The sequence below is a fragment of the Micropterus dolomieu genome, linkage group LG12 (assembly GCF_021292245.1).
Source record: "Micropterus dolomieu isolate WLL.071019.BEF.003 ecotype Adirondacks linkage group LG12, ASM2129224v1, whole genome shotgun sequence".
Lineage (NCBI taxonomy): Eukaryota > Metazoa > Chordata > Actinopteri > Centrarchiformes > Centrarchidae > Micropterus > Micropterus dolomieu.
The window spans coordinates 19,223,195-19,246,066 of NC_060161.1; the positions used below are offsets into that span (position 1 = coordinate 19,223,195).

Genomic DNA, 22,872 nt, shown 5'->3' on the forward strand with positions numbered 1-22,872 from the left:
CAAAAAGGCTTGCAACAAACTAATGGCAAGGCAGAATAGTCTGTGGTCTTACAAAAAGAAAACGAAACTCAGCAACTGTGTAAAGCACTATATCAGCAACCATCATGCATAAAACTGGCGATGAATGATGTTGGTGCTGTAGTTCTGTCTGTGTTGTAGTGTAGTGTTAGTATGAGCCTAGTATCATCCAAAGGCAGCAAGGACCCAGATTACGCTGGTAATACAACACGACAACTGCTCCATCCAGCAGTCGACTGCCTCAGAGTACAGAAATTAAAACAAACCATACCTTCCATTTTCAAAGTTGAAAGACACAAAAGACGTACACAGGGTAAGGTGAAAAGAAAATAATGTAGAGAAAGAATAAAAATGACTTCTGGCATCTTCATTGGGCTTAAAATTTTTAAATATTTAAATAATTTCACACCATGCTTCTTCTCCATCTGTAAATTTAAAATGTTCATGATTGCACACCAGATAGTAATGTTTATGTCCTCAATTGTGTAATACAGTGTAACATTACTGTACTTATTCGGATAGGGTACATTTGACTTTGCTGATTGCAGGCTCTGTGGCTGCCTGGCCATCCTTCTGAAAACAGGATGTGGCTGACTTGTTTCATGTTCCGAAGTCAAGCGCAGCTTTTGAACTTCATCTGCTCTTTTGATTTGATTTAAATCTTATAACTGTAGAGTATAATACTACTGTACTATTTTCGCCAAGAATATCTGGATTGTGGTTTAGATCTCGGGTTGTCTTGGGCTCACATGGCACTTTACCCTGCGATCGTGTTCACCTCAGATGCTCCTTTTTTGTGTTATTGACAACAGGCTGACAAATATGACTGTACAAGCTTGAAATGTGTCACAGGAAATAAATATACTGTATGTTGTTTAATGTTCGTAAAAACATACTTAATGCATGTTGCATATTGTAACCTGCACCTGTGCTTCAAACTCTAAATGATATAAGTCAACTTTGCAAGCGGAAAAAATTCAAATTTGTGTGTCTTCCTCTTTCCATAAATAAATTGCACATTTTTATCTGTGCTTTTCACCACACCCTACTTGAGTTTGTCTTTGATCTGTATTCTCACCCCCTACAGCCTCCACCTACTTTAGCGTTCTTCACCACATGTCATGTATCACCCCTCTCTCGTTTTCACATGCTGCCACACTGTTCAACAGAACCTTAAATGACACAAGTCAGTCTCTTACCAGGGTTAGTTTTCTGGCGCCTTCTCACACGACAAACTTTATCTTCTGCTCACAACTTGGGTAAGTGTTTTACAGTTTATTTCCTTCCTTATTTCATATTTTGAATAGCTTCTTGAACGTGTTTTTGCTGCACACGTTTTTGACTTTTTCTCATTAAATTATAATGGTAATTCTTTCTTCTTAATGTTTTATTTGCTCTTCTGAAACAGCTCCATGTATTCATATGATGTTAATATTTCTGAGTTTAGATACTTGGGTCTTTTACTTGATGGACTTTACATGTGAAATAGTTGTATAATTATAGTAGTACAGGCTTTAGTTCACCACCTATAAGACAGTATTCATCATGCATTTCAGTGATTGTACCTTAAGTGCAATTACTTCACATCTCTATTTATTAAACATGTTGAAATACTGACTGTCAGATTGTAGTGTGATTAATCACCACAAAAAAAGTTTCCTCCCATGGCAGGCTGACTGATGCTGCTCAATTATAATTTTAACAGGAAACCAGCAACACTGCGAGCGGTCTGCTAGCTTCCTGTCACTCAAGACAATGCAGGCATCTTACAGTCAAACAAGATAAAGGCAATACAGACTTCCTGTTACATCTCCAGCATACATATGTAGGTTATATTACAATTATGAGCCCGTGGTTACATTTCAGGCATTTATAATAGTGTCAGGAGAAAACTTTCCCTCATATTATAACGCACTGGAGTGTATATTTAAAGCAGAATTATTGGTATTTCTTCATAAGCCGCTTAACTTTGAGTGAGGTAAAACTTACAAGCCAAAGCAGAATCGCTTTTCCTTTGTCCAGATGATAATGAATTATAAACACATTTAGCAGGAAGCTAATTTACTCATTTACTTAGTTACTTTATTTTTTTTTATAGATCCTGATTGTAAATTTACCTATGGATCTCCTGATGAAAACTTCACAACCGCTTTGAAAGGACAAGGAGTTTGACTGCTATATTTTGCCTGTAACTGTGACACCAAGCAACTGAGATTTTTTTCTACTCAACAGGAACTTTTCTAAGGAGGTAAAGTACTCTTCTAATTCGAATCTGTCTCAGTATTGTGGAATTTACAGCTTGATAACATTGAGAGGATTTCTGGAATAGCAGGATTGAGAGCCGGTGCAAACAGCCTACATAATGTTGAGCATCTGTGTCATCCTGTTTTGGGTGACATTTTGATAGTACTACAGAAATCATGCAAACTAAAACTAAAAAAAATATATGTGAAGTGTGAATGTGAATTTGCTAAATCATCTTATCTTCCTTTCACACAAGCATTATATGACACACCACACCCATGTGGCACCCTAGTATGGGCTGAAAAAAATCATAAAAAACTATTTCCAAATACTAATGGCTGTTAGGGGAATTGTTTGATCTGGGCAATACACTATTCACTCTCTGGCTAAGAGTTAGACAAGAAGATTGATACCACTTTCCTGTTTGTATAGTAAATATGAAGTTACAGGCAGCAGCCAGCTAGCTTAGCTTAGCATAGATAAGACTGGAAGCAGGGGGAAACAGCTAGCCTGGCTCTGACAAAGGTAACAAAATCCAGCTACCAACAGCTCTTAAGCTCACTAATTTATATATATATATATATTGTTTAAGATGTACCAATACTGAAATGTAGGAACAACTGTGTGCTGGAATATTTCTTGAAGCCTGGAACCTTTGGACAGAGCTAAGTTAGCTGTTTCTCCCTGTTCCCAGATGACACCCCTTTTTCCAGACTATGTTGTTAAGCTAAGCTAACCAGCTGCTTCAGCTACATACAGTACAGTACAGTCATGAGAGTGACATGAAAGTGAAGAAGTGTATTTTCCAAAATTAAAAATAGTCAAACTATTTCTTTAAGAGACAATGCCACTAAAGACAAAAACATTTGTAGAAATTAATAAATCCCACTATGTGACCATGCTAACTCAGTGACCTTTCTCTCTCTCTTCACCTCAGGCATGGCTGGTGAATCTAAATCCTCACAGACTGTGCTGATCCTTTCTTTCTGCCTATTAGGCTTAATTGTATTGCTTATCTTCTTCTACAAGAAGTTGAACAAGGAGGCCGATGGAGAATATACCGTCCGGCGCATGGTGTATAAGGAAGGCGGGGTCAGGGACCGGGTGAGAGGTGCAGCATTAGCTCTGGGGACACGTGTCGGAGTCCAGCTGTGGCCCCACAGTGATGTTGACGAGGACGGAGAGGAAATGCAGGAAGTCCAAGATGAGGAGGGACAGGTGGAGGAAGGTAGTAGCGAGCAGAGTGACAGTGAGGAAGATGACCAGGAGGAGGAGGAGGAAGAGGAGGAGGGGGAGGAGGAGGGTGGGGAGGAGGAGGATAATGTGGAACAGGTTGGTAAGACAGAGGGAAACGACAGTGACACTTCAGAGAACCCTCCAAACTCCAGTTTGGAGGCAGGGGAGCAAACAAGGCTAACAGATCAGCCAGAAGCAAAGGGAGGGACGGGGGACGAGAAAGTGGTAGATGGGGAAGGTAAAGGTGAAGCAAGTGGAGGGACTGGATTGTTGATAGATCTCAAGCAGTTCTCTGGAAGTGCCATCTGGTCAGATGAAGGGGGAAGCAAGGACGTTGTTGTGACTGCACTGTGAGATCCTGAGGTGATGAGTCCCCCCAGTTAGCTGTTAAATTATATTTTGTGTAAATGGTATGCCATTTTGCCAAGATGAAGGTCTAAATGCTGTTCCACACTGCCAGGGAGGTAGTAATTTAAAAATACTGGAATCAGCCTAAATGACACGGACCATGTCCCAGATGCTAAAACCCCTACAAACTCCCTCTAAAAACACCGAAGACATGGCCTTGTTGTCTTCAATGGAAGCTACAGCTCTCGTCCCACTTTCTTTTTAGGCATCAGGATACAAAGGTGACTGATGAATGAAGCTGTTATAAATATGCAGGAGTATATTGGATTGACTGACTGGATTTTGAATGTTTCAGTTAGAGTTTACCTGTTATAATGTAAAACTGCCTCGGCCTGTTATGAAATCATTGTATTATTATGTCATGCTGTTGAATGCTGTAAATTGTAGACTGTGCCATATGTTTTTTATTGCTTTACATTTTTTCCTAATTTACATGAAAATTAAAACAAAAACAGACTTTACTGTGCTCATGAGTGGATTCATTTAGGGAAGATTAATCAATTAAACTAAAAATAATAATTTAAATGGTGGGATAGTGATAAACTCAATATTTCTGAGGTTCTTGATAAAACAAATAATTAGAAAAATGTCTCCTTGGACTCTGGGAACTTGTGAAGGACATTTTTCTTTACATTATTACAGACTAAATGATTAATCAAGAAATCAATTGGTAGAATCTCAACAATAAAAATGCTAGCTAGCTCTGTAGCACTAGTCGTATAATTGTAAGTAGGAGTCAAACTTTCCATCAAGTGACATTTCATACAATAATCTTGTTATATTGTGGCCTAATGTGTTGTGAAAGGTTGTTGCGTTTATGAAAAGATCAGTACTCATTATGTTGAATATACTGCAAAACTATAACATTAAGTGGTATGTGTATTTGCTGTTTAAGGATATAATGATACCATGAAATAAAACTACAATAAGGTCACTAATTACTATAGGCCTGCACTGACACAATTACATATGTCACATAGTTTTATAAGTAAATATGTGTGTATAGCGTGACCAACCTGACTCACATTACATTTTATGACTGTAGGCCTTCTGCTCATGAGCAGTTTTTTTTTGGCAAAATGTTTTAACGTTATATCGTTCATTTTGAGACTTTGTACACTGTAGCAGATTAAATAAAAAGTCGCTTGTTCACAGTCGTAGTGCAAAGGGCGTAGTACTTGGCAGGGATGGTACATGTCCCTACCAATATCCAGCAACTACTGAATTGTCCCCAAGTGTAATTTCAATCATAACAATTAAATATAACCACTCTTGTCTGTCAGCGTCTAATCAATATATTTGGTACACAAACGGTTAACAGCTCTTGTTCTGTGACGATGAGTGCAATGCGTTTTTAAGTTTTCTAAGATGATGTCCTCCCCCCTTATTCGGCTCGCAGTGGTTCAGCCCGCTGACTACCTTTTTCAGACCCTCAGCGACTTTATTTCTATAAATCTCCCGCTGGGAGGTGTTTTTATTGTCCCCGACCAGCATAACATGAAATATCCGCCTTTGTACTAGTGCCTTTTTCGTTACACTACAGCTACAGATCAACTTACGCTACATAATCAGCGTGAATATAGAAACAATGTTGCACTTCCGTTAACCAATGGGGATGTAGCTCAGTGGTAGAGCGCATGCTTCGCATGTATGAGGTCCCGGGTTCAATCCCCGGCATCTCCAGGAAATTTTGTTTCGCTTGTCTCCCGTCTGTATAAAATACTGTGATCACAAGTCGATGTGTATTAACATATAACAAATAGGTACTAACGCACTTAATACTAGCGATGCAGTGAGCAATGAGCGCGTGAGAGAAGAGACGTGCGTAATTGGCCAGACGGATCACTTGCTCAAATCTGATTGGATGTCGGAGGCCTTCCAGGCGTGGGCGTGTTCACGCACGCGAATGTCAAACATTTATTTTTCGCCGGCCAAATAATTTTCAGTGGTAGGTGAGAGACACTCGATGGAGACGTTATGGACGAGCCGATAAGTAAGCCAGAGTCAAAGCAGGTTAAACATAATGTCACATTATGAAGTCAATTATGTAACCAGAAATCCGGGATTTTACCTGAAGACATTATCACAGTGACAGATGGATCATTTCTAAAGCACCTAAACTGTTCTACAAAGCAGTGATTTGATTGGATACAATGGAGTCTTTCTAATCCGGTAAATATTTAAGTTTTTTGCCTTCATGAATCTGATCCTCCTTTATTCAGGCAGCACAGATTTGGTTAAAAAATGCAGCCTTACACTGCACGATCAAAGCCTGTCTGTCACGGTAGCCTACTTCACGAGTGCCGCACCACCGTGAGCATCCAAGTTGCATTTCCTCCTCTCACCCTAACTTGATTGTGCCGGAGAAAATGATTTCAGTAGACGTCACTCATCTGCATAGGGAGTAAAATGCAACGATCCTCCGAGGCTTTTTGCGCCCTGAAACGCTGTGTATCCTCGCCGTGTGATAAAAGGACCTACTAATTGCTGCATAACCGAAACTACAAACATGGAAGGTACAGTTTGCATGTAGTGTCATCCCAATATATATATTTATATCCACATATAGGGGACACATCTGGGTTGCAAACTGTCCAAGATGGATGCACCGCCGCTGTGCGCAGGGATGCACGGTGGAGCGGCAGCAGGGTGTCTTTAAATGCCCACCATCCCCGCGGTTTCGCTTTCATTTGTGCCTCCGTGTTGTCAGCTCTATTTTTTTTCCACCTTTGCAGGAGTAGGATGTTACTAGCATCCGCCGTAGTGGTATGGGAATGGCTGAACGAGCACGGACGCTGGCGGCCCTACAGCCCGGCTGTCTGTCATCACATCGAGGCAGTCATCCGGAGCGACCCGCGGTGTGGTAGTGTTGTCCTCGGCCAGGTGGACTCTCGCCTCTCGCCCTACATCATCGATTTGCATTCCATGCACCAGTTCCGACAAGACACAGGTGAGGAAGAGAGGCAGAGGCGCACGGCAGAGGGTGTAAGGTGTAGCCGGGCCTGATGTGGAGGCTTTTTTGTTGGTCATGTGTGCTTCATCCTTTATGCTGATTCTGCTCCAGGAGTTGATGCTTTGGTGGGAGTGTTTTGCTGCAAAGTGGCTTCTTAATTTCTGCTGCAATTACATAAATAGCGTACCGTTATTTATTATTATTTTAACCATTATTAGTCTCCCATAGGTTACATTTTAATTGGAGGATTAAAGGATGGGTAGAGATGCTGTGTGTGTTTGCATGTGACACCTATAGGCCACAGTAGCAGCTGTAGTGTCCAGTCATAGACACAGAAAACATTTTACACTATCATCAACATGGCAGTCTTTTATAGCAGACTAAGGACATCAGAAGGCATCTTTCACAAGTCAAAGCCTCATAAAGGAGAGGGAGGCAGAGCAGTGTAAGACAAAGCAGGGAATTGTCAGTTGTCAGATGTCTAACTTTGGCAGAAACCCCAACATTTCCCTTTTCTCTCCACATTGGCTGACAAAAGCCTTTGTGCGGTTTATTTTCCAAACCCGGCAGAAGCTTAAATGGGGGGAGACAGACAGGGAGCCTCAGTCTAAATAGGAGACAGAGAGGAAGAGGAGGAGGAGGAGAAGGGTGGAGAGGAATTTCAGGAGTCTGAGGTCATTGATGAAATTGGGTCGATGGGAGCTGATTTTATGAATAAACTCCCCTGTTTACTGTGCCACACTTAGGCCTACTGTATTGTACAAATGTCAGTTAAGTTTGATTAATAATTGTTTAGCTGTGACATGTATGAAACTGTTCTTTTTTAAAAAAGACTTCAAAGATGTTTTGCTGTACGTTTTATCCTTCAGTATGTATTTCAAATGCTTAATTGTACTGCACACGTCTAAGTTTAGCTCACTCAAGGCTGGATTGTAAAATATACAGTGCATTTTACAGCGCTGACAAAAGGTTTCATCTCTCATCTTTGAGGAATCTTTGTGTTTCAGACACAGGATGTGATATATGAAGGCTTGACACGATGAAGACTCTGTAGAGTTTCTCTGGACACCCTGGGAAAGCAAACACAGCCAGCTTTGGGTCGGATAAAGGCTGCCAGCCAATCAGAATTCAGAACACCGTCTGCTGTTACCAGGGGCGACCTGTTTGCCCAAATTCTTAGCAGGCAAACACAGACATGTTGAGACATGTTCTAGCTGTTCACAGCAAAGACCTCCTATTGCGACTACCTCTCATCACCAAGGGTCATGATAATAGTTCAAGTTTGAGAAAGAAAGACGCTCAGACGTTATAGTTACCATAGACGTCTTGTACATGTCTACAAACCTCATATGACAAGCAGTGAATCTGTTCAAAGTGCAATACAAGGAAGTAATGTAAATGGTATATGCATGGATCTTTTGCATTGTTGTGACCTCCTATTCCCTGCCTCAGGTACCCTTCGACCGGTACGACGTAGCTTCTACGACCCCACCTCAGCGCCAGGCCAGGGCTGGTTGTGGGAGTGGGAGAACGACTCTGGCAGCTGGACGGCGTACGACACGGAGGTGGGCATCGCCATCCAGGCGGCACGCGATCGTCAGCAGCCCTGGCTGGACCTGGCGCCGCTGGGTTTCTGCTACCTCATTGACTTCGAAAGCATGACCCAAATTAACGGGCAGACGCAGCGCTGCCGACGCATCCAACGCCGCTCCGACCTCGCCTACCCGCTGGTGTCCGGGCCCCTGCCCAAATCCCACCACGCCTGGGGGCCCGCATCCATGCCTAGCCATGGGGGCCTGCTTGGTGTGGATGTATCTGGAGTGGGCATGGGGATCAGGATGAGCAGCAGTGGGACTGGAAACGGGAGTGCGTACCCCAGTGGAGCACTCCCTGCCTCAGCCATCACCTCCTTGGGACAGCCCTGCGCCTGTCAGCAGTGTATGCTGGTGCTGAGTGTCAAAGCGGGCGCCATGTCTGCTGCACACACTCTGGGTCGGAGACCTCCACAGACCAAGCCTCCTAGTCCCAAAATCAGCAGTTACCCTATCCCAGGAGGGTCGTACTCACTAACCCTCCCTCGGCCTCCTTCCCTGTCACGGTCACTTTCCCCCCACAGGACATCCATAGTTGGGGCGACAGGTGGCTTCAGTGTAGGTGGTATGGGTGGTACAGGAGGTGTAGGTATCATCAGTGGTAGCGGTGTTGGCAGTACCAGCCTTGGTTTTGGCGGAGGCTTCCCCCACTCCCTTTCCCTCCTTGGCTCAGCTACCGCCGCCCTCTCCATCTCCTCCAACCGTCCCCCTCCACCACCTCTCCCCCCTCCTCCACCGCCTCCTCCTCCTCCCTCCACCACACTCTCATCAGCCGCCATGTCTCCCCCTCACCCCTCCACCTCGTCATCACTGTCTGCTTCCTGTTCCGCCCCTACGGTGCCCGCCCCAGGCCCTCCTCTCATCTCCACGGCTGCCTCCACCTGCACGCCCTCGCCTTCTGCCCGTGTTCTGGGTCCAGTGTCTTCATCTGGTGCTGCTGCCTGCGCAGCCCCTCTGCCACCCCGGTCCAGCCTAGCAGGGCTGAGCCGACCAGCACTGCAGCGTATTGCCATGGCTCAGTCACGTGCCCTTATCGCCTCTGGGTGAGTAGACAACCACTGTAGAAATACATCAGTTCAATCAAAATATTCTTTTACAGGTTCTATCATCCAAGAAAAGATAAGGAAACCTGTGGATCATGGGGACCTGTGGAGTATGGATTTCCAATAGAGCATATTTAAGCAAGATTTACATAATGTAAATGACAGTTGGAATATGCTCCATCACCACAAAAAGCAAAGGGTGAAGCTTAAAGCTGCAATAATCAATATTTTTATATTACAAAAGGATTAAATTACTATTTGTAATGTATAAAAGTCGCTTGTATTGCAAAACCACCAGAGGACTATCACCCAACTCTGCCGTTCCGCTCAGCTTGAGTTGAGCAAGAATTTTTAATCGGGCTGGATGATTAATTGAGCTTCCAGACCAGAGTCTGAAGCTCAGGCAGATGTTAGCTGCTGCTAACCGCCTTCACTTTCCAGCAGTTGGCGAAATAACAGACATCCATTTTATTAACGGACACGCGGTGACCTACACTATACATTTACTGGCAGACTGACGACACGCTCGCTTTTTCTGTCACTGTCTGCCGCTCGCTCTCTCTCATTCGGTCACTCACTACGAACACACACTGCACTTCTTAAAAGACCTGGCGTTAACTCTGCTGCTCTTATAACAACGGCTGTCACGTAACTTAAAGGTCCTTTGATGAATGAGTAGAGGAAGCTAGAAAAGCGTGTGTTGCCGTGCTCGGACAGTGTGCTTGTGAAAATCAGTCGTTCCGCATTGACATTAATAATTGAGTGAAATTTTAGTAGCAGGGCTTAAAGGCCCATTTATACTCCTGCGTAGGGTCTACGTGCGTACCTACACCGTAGGCTACGCACATAGCCATGCATTTATACTTGTGCGTAGGTGTATCCGTCATTCTGCAATTACACCCCCAAATGCTAGTCAGCAGTAGCGCTACAGCGTCCACCATGTTGACTTTTGCCGGCCGAGCAGGCTAACTTCCGGTTTAGCGCTCCGCTAATGTAAATGGGGGTAAAATTGTAAATGTGTGGGTGGTGTAGCCTTTTCAAATTTTACCGACCGAATGGATCGCATTCTAATAGTAACAGTGATGATGTGAAATATTGATTCACTGTGTTACAGACGCCGTTTTGGCCGCTAGTAAATGTTACTTCAAAGCGCGGGGTACTTCCGGTCGGCTCGGAGACATTGCGAGGCTACCCAGCCGACCAATCGTCGACTCGATGTGTAGTTACATAGTTACATTTTGAAGGAGGTGCACGTCAGGCAACGGCGTAGCCTCTGCATAGCCCCGTAGCCTACACCGTCATCTACGCCGTCGATTTGACGCAGAAGTATAAATTGCACTTTAAGTGCATTCAGCAGTGACGATGCGCCAAATACAGGGCAACCATGTCTCCGTAATGTGGAGATTTTTTAGGTGAAATTGTCCAGCTCTAGTTTTTAGCATCTTTCAGCTCATTGTCTTGGTTTTCCAGACCACAACTTTAGTGTTTTTATTCATTCTCATCGCTCTCAACCTCATTTCTAGCATCAGCAGCAATGACTATCCGGTGAACATAGCAGAGTGTGTTCAATATAGGAATGCAAGCACATTTATAAATAGGCAAAACAAATGAAAGAAGTGGTGGGATACTACCAAATTAAAGAGAAACAAGGGGCACAATGTATATACTGTATAATAATAGAGTTTGAATGCCAGCTGATGAAGGACATTTTAATGGGCACATTGTTCACTGTTTGATGTGACATTTAAACGACATCTCCACAGAGACAACATCCCTTACCAATATACTGTACATGAAACAACATGAGACACAGGATGTGTAAGAAAATCTAGACAGGAATTTCTCATTTGTTTGAAGCCCTCATTAGAGAGCGTCTGACATCAGCGCTCATTAGCATTCGTGAGCCTTTAATCATTGTAACAAGGTCCACCAGACTTGTTCATTTCCATGAAAAAACAACGGAGAGCCGGGCTCTCACAAGTGTTTCACATTCCAGACGTTTGTCATGCAACCACTTAATGATGGATTTACTTTACACACACACACACACACACAGTTTGTATACAGTTTTCATGCAAACAGTTGGAGAATTGGGGCCTCGAGAAATCAGAAAAACCTCAACATACTTTGTGGTTATGTGTGTGAGCACATGGCCTGGTAACCGTAGCAATCAGCTCGGACCAGGAGCTTTGTTTTCACAAAGCAGGTTTACGGAGTTATCTGGATAACTTTACTGATTAAAACCTCAAGAACCCTCAAATCTGAAACATGGGCTGGGATTAAAAAGACACGCCTCCTGGCTGTCACTCAGCAAACCACATCTGGAACAGGTCGGGAACATCTGGGATGTCCCCATGGTTATGGTATGCCTGATCATTTCTTCAGTGGTCTTGTTCTACTGGAGACTACAAAATAGACAAAAACTCCAGACAAAATGTTTTCAGATGTCGTCCTGTGGGCCTTTAGCCTTAGTAGGTCGAGGGTTGGATCTGCCTTTTATACACATTGCTAATAAAAGTGGTAAAAGTGCAGCTAGTCACCAGCTGTACCGGCAGATGTTTTTCACTGGGAATCAGGCTGAATGTTTGCTAACAGCAGCAACATATTGCTGGGATATTACTTTTAGCTGGGGTAGTGTAAGAAGAAAATTAGCATGCTAATATTAAAGCCTGCCTCTACCTCTCACAAATGTGTTTTGCTTGTTGTTATTTCATTTGGAGGTTTGACCTTTATTGTGCAGAATGAAGTGTGCGCAGAGATCGACAGAAGAAGAACACTGTTTTTAACATTTATCTGTTGAGGGAAAGTTTGTCTGCTCTTAAATCTCTGTTTAAGACGTGTTCCTGTGAGCAGGCACACTTTTTGACATCACAAGGAGTCATGGTCCAATATGCAATTTACACAAGTGTGATGTGGAAACTCGACAACCCAGCAATATTCTAACTTTGGACAGGTTTGTGCAGTGGTGTTCATGAGAGAGAGAGAGTGAGAGGAGGTGCAGCACAAATATGTGCTCCACAATACAGCTCAAGCCCAACTTTTGAACTACTGTTTTTCTGCACATGTAGCCTGTTTATAAGAGCAGTATTCAGTATTTTTACAAAACGTTACGTTAACGCCACCCTCTCCCAACGAGTCATAACATCAGTGACAGTATAACTGCCAGAGTGTCTTTCTAGAAGTTCCATGTTGCTGTGCTGCTTCAGCAGATGCTTCAATAAATTAAACGTAGAAATGTTTGCAGTTGAAAGCTTGTTGCTGGTCGCACAGAGTTTACAATAGACGACATTGTTGTTTGTATCTTAGAGTGTGGCACTATAATGGCAGTAGCTACTTACAGCTGGTGAAAGAACGCCTCTCTCCCTCATTCTCCATTCTTCCTTTAGCTTGTAGCTATCAGCGGACATAAACAACATAGGGTCCGGTGCTGCTGACTTGCTGCACATTCACGTCAAGGATGGTGCGTTCAGTAATGCAGTAGCGTAGCGTTACTTGGATTAGTAACTGTAATAATATTACTGTTTTAGAAAAGTAATTAGTTACACTACTAGTTACTGGGAAAAGTAATAATATTACAGTAACGCGTTACTGACCAACACTGCAGTGCACATACACTAAGAATGATTAATCATAATTATGAATGAAAAGAAAAATGAAAAATATTTGTACGTTTATAGATTCTGGATTTATTCTTTTTTGAGGGAGAAGATGTAGATGTAGTTAGAATTTTTCCCACTTGGTTAATTAACCTTTTCTTGTTGAAAAACTATATCAGACACAAATTATTGTCTCAGAGCCTTTTCAAATATCTGGAGGGGATCTTTAACGCACTGATAAGCTGATACAGTTGGAGGATCTCTTCATGTAGATGAGTTTGAGATAGATTTGTGTTATTTATTTAACACCCAAAGACTCACTGTTTGAGCATGTGGGCTTTAGGTGTTCAGTGATGTCAGCATCAGTTAATGTTAAAGCATGAAGGAAATCACAGTCTCCAGGTGTCATAGCCAGAGGGCGCTGGTTAGCAAGCTGTCTGTGGTCACTGTTACCAAGAGGTTCACTAAGGTCTCAGGGCAGACTTTCAGAACAAGAAGCTGCTGCTTCTTTGTTATTTTATCCGTCCTTTCTGTACTGCAGTGCAGTGGTGCCTGTGTGTTGTGAGCGTGCCACACGTTTTATCATCTAGATTTCATCAGATTCCAATTATAGCCTTTCCTTTTATAACATTTTCCTCACAATCACTGAGTCTCACTGAAAGAGATGTTCATGGGGTGCTCTACATTTCACTTGTAATGCAGTTGCTCAAATATAACATGCAAGAAATTCCTAAACTCTTGTGCATCCTACATTATACACATGCAGTAACTTTATCTGTGTTTGATATCAGGTCTGTTGGACTTGGCTGCTTGTACTTTGATTAAACACTGAAAAACAACCACATGCTGAGGATAATTTCCATTTGAGCTAGCCCAACATTGCCCCAGCAGAGCTCCCCAGCTCTCTGAATCCGGGCATTAGCAATCCAGCTAAGCTTCAGATTAATAACAAATAACACAGGCTTAATATTCGCGCTTCAGTAATCTCTGTATTCTGTGTCAGGTGAGCTGTGTGACTGACGCATTATTTCAACATATCAGGTGAGAGCACCTGCTGCTGCGGTAAAACGGCCAACATCAAGATCAACAGTCTCTCTGATCCCGTCAGCCTGGGATTCCCTCTGCTGCTCGTCCTTCTTCTCTCCTTCTCCTTGCTTTTAGCTCAGTCTTCACTTAGTGCTCCTGCTGTCATCATCTTATTGCTTCAACCCTAAATTCATAACTGGCACCATGTGAGTACTGGTGCAGAGGAGGAAAACACCTCCTTAAGCTGGTGAACCCTTAGTTTTATCATTTAAATCCATAAATACATGTATTAATACATATAGGTTATTAGGCTTGCATGTACATATTGAGTAATTTAAAGAAGTAAACAAAAAAAGTGGATTATTGACCTTTTGAAGCATTTCACTCTCTCTGCACTTCTCATTTGGTGTGTGACTGATATTTATTTTACATTTTGTCAAGGGCAAAACTCAGTTTAAATATGTTTGGAGTTATTGCTACAGAAAAAAAAAAATGTGTTATTTATTTTGGTAACGTCAAAGCGAAAACTGGCTAGCTAGCTAGTTAGCTAGCTAACTGTGTCTGTCTGCTGTGTACAGTGTGTTTATAGAGGATTTTTTAAAAAGCTGAAAACAGTTGCATGCTGTGACTGGAAACAGTGCTAATGAGCACATTGAGAGTGAATTAAAACATTAAAGTTGCATGCCAGAAATTCTTAACAATGCTTCGTAGCGCTAAGGGGGAACTGTCATGTGATAATTAGTTCGTCACTATTTGCAACCTCTTTCACATTATATAAAACCTTTTGATACATTGTTGATACGTTTGTGACTACGTCTCTTGCTGAAAAAATGTTATTTAAACCTCTAAGCTACAAATGGAACTGTGAAGATAGCACTAAATTAGCTTTCAAAAATCTGTAAATATAAATTTATTTATTTTTTTGCTGCTATGCTACTTCTTGGATGTAATTTTGCTCTAAAACATAAAAATGTATCAGGATGATTGTTTTGTAACTAATTATAAGTCTTATTTCACATTTTGAAGAGAGCCTGACCCATGGTTGTTTAAATGTAATCATTGATCCCATGCAGATAAACTGAAGTGTCACTGCAGCAAGAGGAAGTATAAGATGGAGAGGATAGATAAGTCACTTTAAAACGCTAATTATGAGCATCTACTATATATAAAGTGCAGCGCTGGATAACAAACTACTAATTGCCTTGAGACACAAATCACCACAAATACGTGACAAAATGAGGAAGTGGGATAGATATTGTAAATACCGACAATAATATGAATAGATATGAATGAATACTGATATTGATTGTGTATGTAGTTGACAGTCATTGTGCTGTTAGCATTCTGAAAAGACAATCACCACAATTATACCATATTATTTTAGTTTATTTAGTTTATTATTTTAGTTGATAACAAAATCTGTTTTTAAAAGAATACATTTTCCAGTTGGATTGGCGGTGTCATTGTTAACATTCGTTTTCATTGTGTTGTGGAGAGATTGCCTGCAGTGAAAGGGAGCAGATGGTTTCCAAGTTAAGTGTTAAACTCTGAGGGGTCTCCAACGTCACAGATTATCACGGTGACGAGTTTCCTTTGGTCCGCACACCTGTTGCGCTTCCTTCTCACCTCACTGCAGTGAGGTTTGATTAGCTGAAAGTGTGTCACAAATCCTACATTTCATCATGCGTGCCTGAGTTTTTCCTCCTGCTTCAAGGTTTTATCTTGTTATCGGACTTTAGCTTGTATCTGCTAATTGTGTAAAAGAATTTGTGTGTGTGTGTGTGTGTGTTGCCATATGTTGCAGATTGTATGTTTCCATCATCCAGCTGTCCAGATGGAGGCTGCTCTAATGCCTCTAGATTAGCCTGGATCAAAGAAACGTGACTAGCTGACACTCGTCTTGTTTCCTACCCTTTCTCTGCTTTCTCCTTTAATTTGTTTTATCATGTCACCCATGTTTTCCTGCCTGACACATAAATGTCAATCAACTTATACATGATCAGGTTTGACACAGTCAGCCAGAATGTTTTGTGACTTTGTGGATCACATAAAGCACGTACACAGGAAGCTAACGCAACAGCTCGGACGCTTTGTTGCTAAACAAACAAATGTAGTAACAGAGTAAGCAGATTTTCAGGTACAGGAACTGAACAGTACAGTAACTCCTGATTGTTGTCTGTGATTTCTGTGTCATTGTTGCATCATTTATAAGGACGCAGAGAATCTTCAGATAGTGAAAATAGAGATGATTGTTATTGTCTTACTGTTTATATGAGAACAAGACGACACTTTAACCTACAAGCCTATATAGCCTTATTTTTACCCCACAAAAAAGGTCAGGAAGTTTAGATTTTCAATATATGATAACCAATCAACTGCAAATAATATGCCACAGTGTGAATTTTAATAATTTCCTGTAATTTTAAGATTTAATTCCTTAAGAAAATCCATAGATTTTGCAGATAATTGAATTCCATTTTTATTATTTAAAGATGAACTGTTTTTTTTAGCAGAAATGTTTCAGTTTAGCACCAAATCCTTCCTTTGGGTTGTAAAAGACAATTTAATTGGGTCAATTTCAAGTATATGTTAAATATATGTGCTTTATAATACATGAACAATGTCTTTGGACTGTGGGAGGAAGCCGGAGCAAGTGTTAAAACCATCCTGCCCAAATCGAAGGTTATTTTATGATAGCAGGTGTAATATCTGTGCAGTAGCAATGTGTTAGTATACGGTCTTAGTCTGTCAACCTTATGTTGGCCTGGCAGCGTGACGTGATAACTGACAGTGACAGGTAATCCCTACTGTGACGAATCTCTGGCCTATAGCCAGAATTTAGTCAAGCAGATGGAAACAGGTGGATTAGCCCTATAAAGGGAGGAGGTAGACCAGGGACCTGCACACAAGCAGGGGAAGAGAGAGACAGGGACAGAGACACTAACATACTTCCACTACGCCACAAGTGGAAATTATTGCTGGAATATCTCGAGTTGTCTCTGTGGCGCTTTCAAGCAGGAAAAAATGACTGTTATCAAAACGGGCAGACCGTAAGTACACACCTCTGACTGGTCTGTGATAGTGACTGTTATCGTGTGTTTTATCTATGTATTTCACCCGTTAATGAGCAGAGATACAGTACAGCAGTAGTTAAGGATGGTTTTTTTTGGGGCTTATTCAGCATATTTAAGGAGTTTAAATAAAAATAAAAATGACAGTGGTGGATGAAGTATTCATTTACTTAAGTAAAAGTACTACCTTACAGAAAATACTCTGTTACCAGTAAAAGTATCGGATTGAAAATGGTATTTAAGTAAAAGTATAATCAGAGAAAAACTGTTAAAAGTAAAAGTATTCAATGCAGAATGAAAAATGTCCACTGTTGTACTATATATATAGATTATTATTACATTACATGCATTAATGTAAAAGCAGGATTTTACTGTTGCTGTTGTTTGAGGTTCAACTATTATCTATCAGACTGCAACTAATGTCAGAATTATGAAAATAGTGATAAATGAAATTGCCCAGAACCCAAAGTGATGCCTTCACAGTGCATGTTTTGTCAGTCCAAACCTTAAAAGGATTAAAAATACATTAAAATAATTAAAAGGAAAAGCAGCTAATCTTCACATTTGTGAAGCTGCAACCATGAAATGTTTTTACATAAAAGATGACTTAAACGATTGTAAAAATAGTTGCCAGTTAAATTTCTTTTGATCAAGTAATGTACTCGCTGTACTTGTATAAACCCTTGAGTAGTTTAGTTTCTAAAGTAACTAGTAACTGAAGTTGTCAGATAAATGTAGTGAGGTAAAAAGTACAGTATTTCCCTCTGATATGTAGTAGAGTAGAAAGCGGCATGAAAAGAAAATACTCAAGTAAAGTACAAATACTGTCCACCACTGAAAAATGAATGGTGCTTTATAAAATCAAAGCTGCTGTAAGTAGTTTGAGTACCTTAGTACCTTAATTTGTCTTGAAAAATCTTTGCATTCTGCGAGGGTTAGTGCGATCATTACTAAAATTGTCCCTCCTGGCTCCTTTATAAGTATTATATTAGTTTTACCCAAAGAAATAACTCATTTGTCAAGTGCGGACTGTCTAGTGCTGCTGTACACATCCTAATCCTAAGCCTTACAAAGCAGGATGTCCTATCTGGCTATCTTCACACAGTACGCCAAGTTGTGATGAGCAACGTCTGTTTGTTACTCCGCATGACTTGGCAAAAGCTCCTTAACCTGCTGACATGTGGTGAACTAGAAGTCTGCGTGTGTCGCGTGTGCCTCCTTCCAGCTTTACAGGTGACTCATCAGATTGTGACGCTTTGAATCTGGGCTGAGGTGACCGGGCCAGTTGTGCGTCTGCCTTCAGTGTGTCAGTGACCTGTAGATTAATATGATTTGTTTACTTGTGTTTCAGAGTGCCAACAGTTCCAGTGAAGAACCTGAATGGATCAAGCCCTGTCCACCCTGCGCTTGCAGGTAAATATATTCACACAACCCATTTCTTTCTCATTATATTTAGATCGGTCAGAAGAGGTGTAAAAAAGGTTTATGAGTTTCAGTTTTTAAGAGGCATTTTACAAGTTAAAGTTTGTTGTACTTAAAAATAAACCTTAACTTGAGACTAGTTTACTGCACTACAGCCGAAACAGCTTATGACATTTATCCCCAAATTTAACTGATATGTCAGCAAATCCACCGGCCAGCCATCACGAGTATGGCTGATAGATAATTCCCAGGATAAACAGCTCATGACACAACCAGTAAACCCCAAATACAGTGTCTAACCTCCCCCCTCTGCTGGCTGTACCCAGGCATTACAGGCATCCTGATGAGCGCAGCAGGACTTCCTGTCTGCCTGACTCGCCCTCCCAAGCTGGTGCTTCATCCTCCACCTGTCAGCAAAAGTGACATTAAGCCTGTGCCCGGTCTGGGCCACTGCTGTCGCAAGACCACAAAGAAACAGGCTCGTAAAGGTGGGTTTGACGACGATGAAGTCTGCTTGCTTTTTCACCCGTGTGCGGTCACGCCTATCATGTGCACTCTGGTCGGAAACAGATCGTCATACTCTGTGTTTATGTCTTGTAGGCAAGACCCCTGAGGAGGTGGTGAAGCGGTACCTTCAGAAAGTCCGCAATCCCCCAGAGGAGGTGAGTTCTCCTTTTTAGCTACCAGTTCAGTCAAATAAAACCTTGAAAACCCGCGGCCCAAAGACATTCTGACGGTTTATTGCCTTGTTGGGTATGGCATACTGTTGAATCCAGTTTAAAAGCCTCAGTTCTATCTGGGTAAACCATAGGCAGGTTGTAAAAGTTTGTTGTCCTCATTGAAACAAGAAAACACGATTGAGCTTTAAAAAATTGCAGTTTCACAAAAAAAGATTTTTTCCAAGGCTTTTAGCCACATCTTCATCAGCAGATGGAGTTTGCTCAGATGTCATTAAGATGGTTTAGTCCCAGAGCCTCATCTTCTAATTCATCCACATTCATTATTTGAAAAAAGTTGTTCTCACTGGCTAAACATAGAAAGACAACATAAAGAAAAGACATGTTTAAAACTGTCTGTATCGAACTGGACAAGTCGTAAAGCGTGTTCGTGTTCACATTTCAGGACTGCACCATCTGTATGGAGGCTCTGGCCGGACCATCAGGCTACAAAGGCCCCGGTGTAGGTGGCATTTCCCGGGCGGAATCGGTGGGCCGCCTGGCGCAGTGTGGTCACCAGTACCACCTCCAATGCCTTGTTGCTATGTACAACAATGGCAACAAGGACGGCAGCCTGCAGTGTCCCACCTGCAAGACCATCTACGGGGTCAAGACCGGCAACCAGCCTCCGGGCAAGATGGAGTACCACGTCATCCCCCACTCGCTACCCGGCCACCCGGACTGCAAAACCATCCGGATCATTTATAACATCCCTCCTGGCATCCAGGTAAAATCAGGTTACCCAAGTTTACGTGACACTAGCTTCTAAATTAAGAATACAGGAAGTGTTTTTTGCTTTACTCAGATGACATGATGAACCTTACTCTTGTTGCTTAGGGCCCAGAGCACCCAAATCCAGGCAAACCCTTCACTGCCCGCGGGTTCCCCAGACACTGCTACCTCCCTGACAGCGAGAAGGGACGCAAGGTAAATGAAAACTCTTCTCTGCTGTTTTCAAGCATACGTGACTGGACTGTATTTGTGCTAAAGTGTCGTGTTTTGTTTCATAATCTCTTCGCCCAGGTTCTGAGGCTTCTTCTGGTAGCGTGGGACCGCCGACTCATTTTCTCTGTGGGTACGTCCAGCACCACCGGCGAGTCAGATACAGTCATCTGGAACGAGGTGCACCACAAGACGGAGTTCGGCTCCAACCTGACGGGCCACGGCTACCCGGACCCCGGCCACTTGGACAACGTCCTCGAGGAGCTCAAGGCTCAGGGCATCACCGAGGAGGAGTGTCTACCCAGAGACTGAGCCGGAGAGAGTCAAGACACAGAAGACACTAGAAACCAGCCTGGAGTTTGAAAACACACGATCCTGGGAGGGGATCCACAGCTGGACAGACGAATTATTTTCAAAATTTGATCAAACGAGCAGAGATGGAAGATAACTTCAAAAAAACAAAAACTCTTTACAGGAACATTAACAGAAAGTGTTGAGAATAAAAGTTCTCCCATGACTGCATGAGTCAGTTTCGATACGTGGGGAATGCTTATTTCTCCTGATGCAGTCGAGATGTTATTCAGTGAGACATTTGAGACCACTGTGCACATACAAGTCAGTGTTAGATTACAAAAAAAACATTTATACTGTGAGACTTCATATCAAGAATGTAACTAAGTGGATTTTGCTGAATTGATGAACCACTACTACTACTACTACTTCTGCTGCTGCTATGTGGAATTGAAAAGAGGTTAGCCTGAAGATAAGAAGTGAGGTCTGTAAGTGTTTTGAAGAGTTAGTCCACAAGCAGAAGAAACTTTTCACTGCAGATAAATATTTCAAGTGTTTAACTGGATATCTGAGCATGAATATTTGCTGACCTCTAGTGGTACTTTTCCAGAACTACATTCCTTTTTAGGTTTGATTTTTATTAAATTGTATTGTTGTATATTATGAATACTTGATATATTATAGGATATTGTTTCCATTCTGTCATGTTTTTATATTTTAATTTTACATTTTGTTTTATATGGTGTGTTTCTTTGCATTGGTTTTGGGTGCGGCGTGACAGAGATGTGGTATGATGTGAAGATAACCGCTGGTGTACCTGAGTTTGCCTGACAATTTATATGCCATATACCAGCCCCCTTTCTTTAAAAATCATCGGCAGTATTTTGTATTCACAAACTGACATTCCCTAATTGTTCTGCCCTCAGAGCATGGGTGCATTTAATAGCTTTCTATGTCTTATTGTATCTGCGTTAATGTGAAGGACTGATAGAAAAGCTACTATGGATTACACCATTCCTCCCAGGAGGAGTAAATTCCCCAAAAGCTAGGATTGGACCTCCTGCCTGAGCTCAGATTTGCACAGAGCTTTCTACTTAGTATCAAAATGAATCGGACAGCTTGTATCTACTGTATTTTTGTGTAGGACACACACACACACCAGCCTCAAATGCTCTAAAAAACACTACAAAACATGGTCATAAGTTGTTTTTTTCAGATTTTCCATGAGCAGGTGCAAAAGACTATCTGTTGTTGTGGATCCAGCTTTGGCCAAAGTGGTCCAGCCAGTTTGCATTCGATCCACTGTGGACCGGTTTATTATGAAGTACGTTTGACGAGATGTACAAAAGTATGTGCTGACATACTAATGTAGGCCAACATTAAAAACATTTATACTTTATGAGACTTTATGTATGCACTGTACTGTATGTATGTGTTTTATGTGTACAAATTTGCATTAAACATTTTTCTAAGGTTCAAAGAGATAACAGAGCTTTCCTCTGGTTTACCTTATGTAATACTGATTTTGTAATGTTTATTTAAAGTACATAAATGTGCCAGCTTTTATTACTTTAAAGTGAGACTGTGTAACTTTTCATAAACAGCAGGCACTGTGGCCACCACTGACACAAGATAATGCTCAAACATTGTGTAACAGTAGCACAAGTAGAGAGGACTCATAAAGTCAACATAATGAATGTGCTTGCCAGCTAACATTAGTCACCATAAACTACTATTCACACCAGACCAAGACTATAGCAGCAAAACCCCCGAGTATGTTGAACTGAGCGAGAATGTGCTACTTCTTCACTCAAAAGTTACATAGTCCTGCTTTAAGGACCATATAAGATTATATAAACCCTGATCGCTACATCACATGCAATTTAAGAGGGTACAGTACAGTATGTATGAAGTACAAGCAAATAAAGTGCAGTGGGACTATTAAATTGAAAAATGTGAGATAAAAATATCAGTTTTCTCTTGTGTGTTTGTGTACTATATTAAACTAGGTCTGTTTGAATTCACCATCCTGCAGTAACACACTGAGATAACTTAAGTTTCCACTGAGTGGACTGGAGATAACCTACTTTATAGTTATAGAAAGATAAAAATCATATTTTCTGTCAAATCATGGCAACACTGCAGTTTTTCCATTCCCTTGCCAGAAAGAGTTTCAGACTAATGCCAACTACTGTTTTTACAGTTTTGTTTTGACAAATGTATCAATACTAAATATTCTTTGCAGTATTTGAATACTAAAATGTACTCTCTCATCGTCATTAACTTCAATGTGTCATTGATTTCATTTTAAATG

General features: G+C 41.6%; 2 protein-coding genes and 1 non-coding gene across 5 annotated transcripts; all 3 read left to right on the plus strand.

Moving 5' to 3' along the window:
- Positions 1–1,171: 1,171 nt before the first annotated feature.
- On the plus strand, positions 1,172–4,347 carry si:ch211-119e14.1 (retrotransposon-like protein 1). 2 transcript variants are annotated; one of them, XM_046065069.1, is made up of 4 exons: positions 1,183–1,277; positions 1,724–1,843; positions 2,117–2,266; positions 3,200–4,347. In XM_046065069.1, the coding sequence occupies exon 4, from the start codon at positions 3,202–3,204 to the stop codon at positions 3,850–3,852; it is 651 nt and encodes a 216-aa protein (XP_045921025.1). In that variant the 5' UTR covers positions 1,183–1,277; positions 1,724–1,843; positions 2,117–2,266; positions 3,200–3,201; the 3' UTR covers positions 3,853–4,347. The 2 variants fall into 2 exon arrangements, with proteins under 2 accessions (XP_045921027.1, XP_045921025.1); XM_046065071.1 differs by lacking the exon at positions 1,724–1,843 and having other exon boundaries at positions 1,172–1,277.
- Positions 4,348–5,517: 1,170 nt separating this feature from the next.
- On the plus strand, positions 5,518–5,589 carry trnaa-cgc. The gene has a single exon. It is a non-coding gene; the product is annotated as a tRNA-Ala (tRNA).
- Positions 5,590–5,927: 338 nt separating this feature from the next.
- dtx4a (deltex 4, E3 ubiquitin ligase a) lies at positions 5,928–21,957 on the plus strand. 2 transcript variants are annotated; one of them, XM_046065599.1, is made up of 9 exons: positions 5,928–6,078; positions 6,642–6,856; positions 8,312–9,494; positions 18,539–18,600; positions 18,936–19,097; positions 19,210–19,271; positions 19,732–20,052; positions 20,163–20,252; positions 20,349–21,957. In XM_046065599.1, the coding sequence occupies exons 2-9, from the start codon at positions 6,649–6,651 to the stop codon at positions 20,577–20,579; spliced, it is 2,319 nt and encodes a 772-aa protein (XP_045921555.1). In that variant the 5' UTR covers positions 5,928–6,078; positions 6,642–6,648; the 3' UTR covers positions 20,580–21,957. The 2 variants fall into 2 exon arrangements, with proteins under 2 accessions (XP_045921555.1, XP_045921554.1); XM_046065598.1 differs by lacking the exon at positions 5,928–6,078 and adding an exon at positions 6,325–6,422.
- The last annotated feature ends 915 nt before the right edge of the window (positions 21,958–22,872 follow it).

Excerpts from the sequence above, each read along its gene's own strand:
- si:ch211-119e14.1 (XM_046065071.1), top strand. The coding sequence starts at position 3,202 with ATGGCTGGTGAATCTAAATCCTCACAGACTGTGCTGATCCTTTCTTTC.
- dtx4a (XM_046065599.1), top strand. The coding sequence starts at position 6,649 with ATGTTACTAGCATCCGCCGTAGTGGTATGGGAATGGCTGAACGAGCAC. Across the intron at positions 19,272-19,731 it reads TCCGCAATCCCCCAGAGGAG|GACTGCACCATCTGTATGGA; the intron begins GTGAGTTCTCCT and ends TTCACATTTCAG. Across the intron at positions 20,053-20,162 it reads ACATCCCTCCTGGCATCCAG|GGCCCAGAGCACCCAAATCC; the intron begins GTAAAATCAGGT and ends CTTGTTGCTTAG.